General features: G+C 46.6%; 1 protein-coding gene across 1 annotated transcript; it reads right to left on the bottom strand.

The window, feature by feature from the left end:
* Positions 1 to 2,937: 2,937 nt before the first annotated feature.
* LOC145358678 (zona pellucida sperm-binding protein 4-like) lies at positions 2,938 to 8,414 on the bottom strand. The gene is made up of 9 exons (XM_080212901.1): positions 8,074 to 8,414; positions 6,155 to 6,333; positions 5,984 to 6,081; positions 5,770 to 5,903; positions 5,493 to 5,682; positions 4,538 to 4,682; positions 4,357 to 4,429; positions 3,138 to 3,245; positions 2,938 to 3,068 (listed from the first exon to the last, which is right to left on the bottom strand). Exons 1-9 carry the CDS (start codon positions 8,378 to 8,380, stop codon positions 2,938 to 2,940), a joined length of 1,365 nt encoding a protein of 454 aa, XP_080069027.1. The 5' UTR covers positions 8,381 to 8,414.

Below are 8,414 nucleotides of genomic sequence, written 5' to 3'. Positions count from 1 at the left end.
CTCCCTCTTCCCTCCCCCCCTTTCTTTCCCTCCCCCCCCCCCCTGGTTCATACCTATTATCCCCTCATTCTCCCTGACCAGAAATGCATCCTCTAAACACAGCTCTAACTGCCTGACCCAGGCCCTCAAACGTTGCAGCTCTAAACACTTGTCGCAGATGCGAGCCTTCGGCAGACATGTTGTCTCCAGGAACTCCCACATATGGCACCTAACACAGCCGCAGCATCTCCCCCTTCATCCTGCCATGTACCTGACCACCCTTGGAATTACATATACCGAAATGGAACACAGGAAAGATGGCACTAGTAACTCACCTGCCTAAGCCCGTGTAGCTCTCACTCTGCTCCTAGCTCACTCCGCTGCCTACTATTGCCTTCTTTTTATCCCCCCTGCTCTCCCTTCCCGATTTGCCTTCACCTAACTTCCACAACGGAAATAAGTGATAAAAACCCTGCGAACTGGAAATACAGCCAAGAGCTTCCAAGGAAAATCACTCACCACAGCCACCAGGTGCACTGCTCCTGAGAACAATGAGCATTCATATCAACACTAACCTCAATCCCCCATGCTTATGGGACCTTGCTAAAAGTCCCAATAAACCACATCCACTGGCTCCCCTTCAAGTCTACTACGTAGATCCTCAAGTTTCAACATATCAAGGATGATTCCACCACCACCCCACCCCGCTAAAATTTTATACAGTGGACTCAAACATTTCCTCCACTATTGAAATCAGGTTGACAAACTCAGGATGTGAATAACGTATCAAAACAAACAAGAGGAGAAACCCAGCAAGTTTGACAGCATCTGTAGAGAGATAAGAGCAACATTTTAGTTAGAATGACCTTTTGCCATTTTGTGTTTTGGATATCACTATCTGCAGTATTTTGCTTTGTCTTAGAATATACAGTAAGAAAAAAAATCAGAAGCAGAATAGACTTGGCTGCCTCGGTGCGGGGGAAATTTACCTGAAGAATGTGTTCTGAGTTAGTGGTGCACTCAGGAAGCCACATCCTGTGATAACAGCTGCCCCTTCAATACTAGTGCTGCAGTTGGCCACAATACCAGGGAGTTTGTGAAGGGACAACTGAAAACATCACTCCTTAAATCTTGGAGTTTGGGTGAAGTGAAGTTGGGAGTGGCCCTGGTACTGTCCACTCCTAACCCCAGGGCTATGGGGCAGGGAGGTGGTACTAACTGGAAAGTGTTTCAGTTGTGTAGGCAGCAAATTGCCTTCTGTGCAGCGAGGTTGTGTTACAGCTTCTGATGCAATGTTTGTGCCCAAGGTTGCCTCAACTACAGGAATCAAAAATAGCCAAGATCCTGCTCCACAAACTCACTTGCAGATCACTGGCCCAGATTGTCCACTGCATGTGAAATGGGATCCATAGTGTTCCTTGTTTGAAGAGCCTGGATTAAGCAGGATGCAGTAGAAGCAACTCCTGAGTAAATGAAAGCTAGGATGTTAGCACCTGCTAGGTAGAGGACAGCTGCAAGGGTAAAGTTGAGAGATTACATTTTAGCTATTCTTGCTCCTGAAATCAGATGGTGTCGACCATTCCTCACACAAAGCACCATTGCTGTAGTATGTCTACATTTAAAGATTTCATCCTGTGTTACATTTCAGGAACAAAGTCACATCTGCAAAAATAAAACAAAAGGTGCAACGAGGCCCAAAATCCAAGTACTTGTGTATAGTCTCGCTTTAAAAATTAGTCACAAGTATTCTTGGCCAGCTGAAACCAATAAAGATGATGCATGTTAGATTTAGAACTAAAGAACACTACAGCACAGAAACAGGCCCTTTTTGGCTGTGCCAAACCATTTTTCTGTCCAGTCCCACTGACCTGCACCATATCCCTCCACACCCCTCATCCATGGACTTGCCCAAGTTTTTCTTAAAAGTTAGTGAGCCCGCATTCGTTGCTTCGTCTGGCAGCTCATTCTACACTGCCATTATGCTAAAGAATCACCCCCCAATCTTCCCTTTAAAAAGCTTCTCCCTCAACCCATGTCCTCTTGTTTTTTTCTTCCCTAGCTTCAATGGAAAAGCCTGCTTGCATTCACTATCTATACCCATCAATTTTATACACCTATCGAATCTCTCCTCATTCTTCTACACTCCAGGGAATAAAGTCCTAACCTCTTCAACCTTTCTGTAACTTAGTTTCTCAAGTCCTGGCAACATCCTTGTAAACCTTCTCTGCACTCTTTCAACCTTATTAATATCCTTCCAGTAATTAGGTGACCAAAACTGTACACAATACTCCAAATTCAGCCTCACTAATGCCTTATACAATCTCACCATAACATTCCAACTCTTATACTCACTTTTGATTTACGAAGGCCAATGTACCAAAAGCATTCTTTACAACCCTATCTGCCAGTGATTCCACTTTTAAGTATTATGTATCTGAATTCCCAAATCCCTCTGTTCTACTGCACTCTTCAGCATCCTACTGTTCACCTTGTGTGTTCTACCTCGGTTTGTCCTTCCAAAGTGCAATATCTTGTACTTGTCTGCATTAAACTCCAACTGCCATTTTTCTAGCTTGTCCAAATCTCTCTGCAAGCTTTAAAAACCTCTCACCTGTCCACTACACCTCCAATCTTTGTGTCACCAGCAAATAAAAATAGATGAAAGAACAAAAACAGCCTGGGAAACAGGCCCTTCGGCCCAACAATGATCCAAGTTATCATCCAGATCATTGATATAGATCTCAAAACGACAGTGGACCCAGCACTGATCCCTGGGACACTAGTCACAGGCCTCCACTCAAACAATTTGTATACACTGTCCCTCATTAGCAGTAGGATTTCAGTGAATCTCAATGTGACTCCTTGCTGACTTTTGTTATTTCATGATTCACAGAAAAACACCCAGGACACCTTCATCTCAGGTTTATTTTTGTTCAGGGTCTACACTGTTCAATTTCACTACATTTGAGAAGCAACAGCTCTTGGTCTCTTCATGTACACTGTAGCCGTCACCACCAGCAGGCACAGGGACGCCATCATGAAGCCAATGGCTACTCCTTGCACAAGCCAAGCAGGAGATTCTGCAGCACCTAATGGAAGATTAGAAGGCATTATATTCGAGAGCTCACCAGGTGGACTATTGAAAAGTCTCTACTTACCACTTGTTTCATGCTGTTTCTTGGACTGAAGCCCCTCATCTTCCAGGATGATGGGGCCAGGAGCACTCACTAATGTTCCCTCATGGTCACGGGGACTCCTGCGTCTCTCTATTGGGAAGAGAAGTCAGACAGTTCAGGCTAATTTTCCAAGATCCTCAGATGATGAGAACACATTGTCAACACATCTCATTTTTCTACATGCTATATAGTTAAAGCCCATCAACACCTCCACATTCTCAGGAGGCATTCTTTGACATAATCACAGCTTAGCATAGCTCCTGCTCTGACAAGGCTGCAGGAAACTTGATGGTTGTGAACATAGCCCAGTCCATCACACAAACCAACCTCCCATCCATCAGTCTACAGAAAGAACAGGCAGCATGATCAATGACTCCAAGCTCCCCAGAAACAAATTCTGAGATCACGTATGAACTGATCAGAGAGCAGTTTCCCAGCTGCAATCAGACTTGAATGGATCTACTACACAAGGCAATCCTTCTCTATAGCCTACCACCACCATCTGTACCCTTTCCTACTATTTACTCTATGAATGCTAAGCTTTGTCTATACTGTGCAAGAAACATTACTCAATGTGTCCCAATACATTTGGCAATAAATCAATTCATCATAGATTTGAAATTGCAGAGTTTGCCAACAAACCAAACCCTCACTGATCACAACTTTTAGTGCATGTGCAGAAATCCTGAAATGGTGTCTTGTTCTGCCACACTGCACAAGCATTAGTGAAATCAATCATGTGGCAAACACTTTCCCACCAAGTTTCAGGGTGTAATATCTGAGCAATAACTAATTGTGGAAAATGTGAAATGTCAGGTTTGCTGATTAATGTTGCTATTTCAGTTACTATTTCTGAAATATAGAAAATTCTTGACTGTTTACATAGATGACACTACAGCTCCCAAAAAACATTTAGATCCCTTTCCATGCTAGACTGTCAACTAGGCTTGGTGGCACCCTTGTTTCAGGCAGAGCAGACCCATGTTTGCAATGATGAGCATTCAGAGGGGTGCAGACAGGCCTACAGTTGGAGCACCCACCGATAGAAAGGCTCCTCCCATTGATAGAGGAGCTGTTGATTCTGAGGGATAGAGGAATCCCCCAGTCACAGCACACTAACCAGATATTCCATTCAAACATCATCTCTGCCTGTCTTAATGAAGCATCACCCTGATTCAGGAGAGATCAAACAAGAACTCACTTGGGACACATTTGGGTGCGCAGTCATCCTGAGCAGAGGGTGAGCAGACCCCAGCACTGCAGTGCAGGTAAACCTAGAATGGAAAGGAGACATTTTAGGGGGATCTTCATGTTCCTGGATGAACCAGGCTGTTAAGGAGCCAGGCACAAAGGCAGGCTTGGCTTGGATTTCTCTTGCTTACCTGTCCAGTCAGAGGCTGCTCTGACTCTCTGTCCAAGAAAACAAATGTTTTCAGTTCAAACCGCTTGTGATGTGTTGGGAACTTCAGGCCAGAAAACATGACTGGGTGTAGGAGAGTCTGATAGTCATCACCCTCATAGGGACACCTGGAACAGTCAGCAAATGGTGTCAGAGCAGGGAGGGGTAGTTAATGAATTGAAGAATAAAATGTTAGTTTGGGTCATTGATGAATATTCAATTCTTTGTTTTCCAATTAGATTACTTCCTTGTTCTAAGCTGGCTCACCCATTTGGCTCAGGGTAGGGAGAATGCCATGTGGAATATTACTGGAGATCACCACATTGTGACTGAGAAGCAGGAGCTAAAATGGATTAAATTTTATGAAACTTTAAAAATAAGGGGAACTTGCCCCTCTGACCTGCACCTGAAGTATGCAGCTATGGGGTGACCATAAGAGGCTGTAGATGTCAAAGAACAAAGAACACAGCATAGGAAACAGGCCCTTCGGCCCAACAAGCCCATGCTGCCATTTTAACATTCGGTGAGCGCCTCATTCCAATTCTTCTTCTACCTATGGCTTTTGCCTAACGCCTCTGGGACTCCACAATGTCATTACAAATGATAGGTGTAAGTAGAAATAAAGAGCACATTTCTTTCATCTGGCAAAGATTTGAGTTTCTGGAATACGTTATTGGCTGGTACAATGGGTTCTGATTCTACAAATCAGCAAGAGGTCTCAGGGGTTCCTGAAGGGAGCAGATCCATTTGGCCATGTGTGACTCAGACTGGAACAGCCAAGACCCTCTCCCTGGTGGGTTTATTGTTACTGGGACAAGTGGGTCGGGGGGGGGGGGGGGGGGGGGTGGAGTAGAGGGAAAGAGTCAAGAAGCAGCCTTGTCATATTTCTCCTTCATTGATGTCCAAAAGCCATTAGCCTTCCCATTCACACTCCTTACCCATCCACCAGCAGACTCCATTGCACCTCATGGTTTGGGGCTGGCACAGGAGTTGCCCAGCAGTCATGCAGCCTCAGGACAAGCGTTGGGTCACTGCGACCCAGGACACGAACCTCCACAAACACTGCCTCCTGAAGGATTCTCCAAATGGGGTACTCACTGTCCACATACCATGATCTGTAGTCACCATCTGAGAGAGACACACACAAGAACCAGTCACTCCCTGGATGGATACATCCCCACTAATCCCATTCACCATTCCCCAGGGCACCTCTACCTTTTGCTATTCGCAGTTCCAGTTTCAGAATCCCTTCTTCTGAAGCAGGAGGTGGTGGAGAAACTGTGTAAACTGTGACATTGATCTGTAAGCCAGTCTCTTGCCTCCCTCTGTACTTGCACTGGACGTGCAGGCTGCAGACAGACACAAGTAGTTGCAGCTTCATTCAGTAACACATCCCCTCCAATACCAACAACTCCCACCATCCTCCTACCCGAAGGTGCTGTCCCGAGTTATTGAGCCCAGCTTCCCAGTCTCAATCATCCTCTTGCCCAAGACGTCTGTTTCATAGACCAAGGTTCCATCTTCCTCCTGCAATGAAGAGGCTGCTTAATAAGAAGCTGGCTCACTTACTGGGAGAATGCCTTGACCCTTCAATACTCACCCGCTTGCTGGAGCCACAAGAGGTGACTGGAAAGCGGAAGGCCGCAAGTTGCCCGGTGGTTAGTTTAGGCTGGCACTCAGCCTCTTGTCCGTCTTTCACATACAGAGATGACAGGTTGAGGGCAGGACGGGTCAGGTTCTTGGAGATCACGATGATGAAATGACCATCAGCTGTGCATGCTGCAAAGAGAGAATTTATTACCACTGATCCTATTGGTGGATAGGGGCCTCAGATCATTGAAAAAGTCTCAAAAAGCCACAATTATTGTTGATTAGCAGCCTAAGAAAGAAACAGTCAAGTTATTGAACAAGCCTTGTCTTGTAAAGTCCAACATCCCATATGTTTTTCCAGTTACTCAATATGCACTGATACACATTGTTCCTCCAGCCCCTGCTGAACTGACTTGATCCCACCACCACCACCCCCCCACACAATCAAATGCCATCAGCCTTGTCTGCCCATTCTGCTGACTTTGTTATTATAGGACTCCCCCATTACTCATTATCCAGCCTCCATGCTGGACTGTCTCATGCTTTATTGAAGCCTCAATAGACAGAATCCACTACACTCCCTTCATCAGCTTTTTATTTCAAAATGCCGAATGCAATAACGTCATTGAGAATCGAGGAGTGACAAAGTACCTGTTAGTATCCATAGAATCCCAAAAGTGTCAATGGAGGCCACTCAGCCCATCAAGTCTGCACTGACCACAATCCCACCAAGGCCCAATCCCCACAACCAACCCATTTACCCCACTAACCCCTGACACTCGGGTCAATTTAGTATGGCCAGTCGACATAACCTGTACATCTTTTGACTGTGGGAGGAAACCCACACAGACACAGGGAGAACATGCAAACTCCACACAGTGACCCAAGCCAGAAATCAAACCTGGGTCCCTGGCATTGCAAGGCAGCAGTGCTAACCACTGTGCTACCTTTGTTTTCAAATCTAATCTCAATCTTTACTTACCAGTGACAGGAACTACCTCTTACACTGAGGGTGTCACATTTCATCTACTCCAATCCTCCCAACACCTCACCCATGTCTGCAAGGAAAAGCTACAGTAAACCCCAGCTCCACCCCCACTTCCCCAACAAGTGGAGCTGCACACCATCCAGAGCAGGTGACCCATCCACCCCAAGCACAGCCAGCCTCAATTGTCACCCCATCCAGTGTATCGGATTCTACCTCATTAGAAGTGCTCAAACCTTACCCTGTACCTCTGACCCCAGTAAGACCCACTGCACCTCATACTTCACACTGGCAGCAGATACAATTGCTTTGTTGATGACTGCTATTCGACAGTCTATGCCACTTTCTTCATGGGACCTAATTTTCCACTTAGAAGTCACCCAAAATGCACAACACCACCACAGCAATGCCCCCTTTCCAGTTGGGCCAACATGTCAGTTAAGTTCTGGCAAACACAACACCCACCCTCCAACACCCCCCCCCATGATTTCCCTGGGGCTGTTGATCCTCTGCTGCTCCCACTATTTTGGGGGTCTACAGAATGCTCCAAGTCACATCATTGCACAGACTTGACCCACACTCCCAAAATTAGATGGCCAATCATAGACATAGTTAAACTGGCCCATTGGGATGTCTCAGGGTGAGCACTATCAGTATAGGGTCACTCATTGTGGAACTGGGGTAAATATTACCCAACTGAAGCACATTTGCTGATCCCATGCCGGAGATTCTCTCTAACTCCAGTCACAGAGCCTCCCACCTTCAGAACTCGGTCTAAAACCATCCAAACCACTCAGTCAGCTCCTTCACTCAAGCTGAGGATTCCCTCCGTTCCTACACTTCACACAGTGAGGCAGCAACAAATGCCCCATTTCCCAGTTAGATTCTCTCCTCTCTCTGTCTCCACTAGACTGGGGAGATGTGGGGGTGAGTCTTGTTGTTACCTGGGCTCTTTCTCAGACTGGAGAAACAGCGATGGGGGCTGGAGCTCCGGGGATCAAAGCAGCAACCCTGGCGGATACACTCAGCGCTGCTGATCCCGGAGTGACCGCACTCAAATCTCCAGCCTGCCTCTGGGACACAAACATCATCCCTCCCCAGGAGTAGCGGCTGGCCTGAGAGTGAGGAGGCGGCCAGGAAGCAGAGAGCCCAAGAAAGCAGCCAAGCTCCCATCCCGGCCAGTGAATCAGGACAATCACTTCCCGCAAACACCAGCCCGTTTTCTAGCCGGGAATCCAGCTGCAATCCCATTGCAGAGGCTCCCTGTCCCACGGGATACTCGGGA

The sequence above is a fragment of the Carcharhinus amblyrhynchos genome, chromosome 26, assembly GCF_965287045.1.
Source record: "Carcharhinus amblyrhynchos chromosome 26, sCarAmb.v2.hapA, whole genome shotgun sequence".
Taxonomy (NCBI): domain Eukaryota; kingdom Metazoa; phylum Chordata; class Chondrichthyes; order Carcharhiniformes; family Carcharhinidae; genus Carcharhinus; species Carcharhinus amblyrhynchos.
Note: the sequence above shows the minus strand (reverse complement) of the source record. Positions and strands in the feature narration are given on the sequence as shown.

Coding starts and splice junctions, on each gene's coding strand:
- LOC145358678 (XM_080212901.1), bottom strand. CDS start 8,380: ATGGGATTGCAGCTGGATTCCCGGCTAGAAAACGGGCTGGTGTTTGCG. Junction 6,334..8,073: donor CAGTCTGAGAAAGAGCCCAG/GTAACAACAAGA, acceptor CTCTCTTTGCAG/CATGCACAGCTGATGGTCAT. Junction 3,246..4,356: donor CGCACCCAAATGTGTCCCAA/GTGAGTTCTTGT, acceptor TCTTCCCAATAG/AGAGACGCAGGAGTCCCCGT.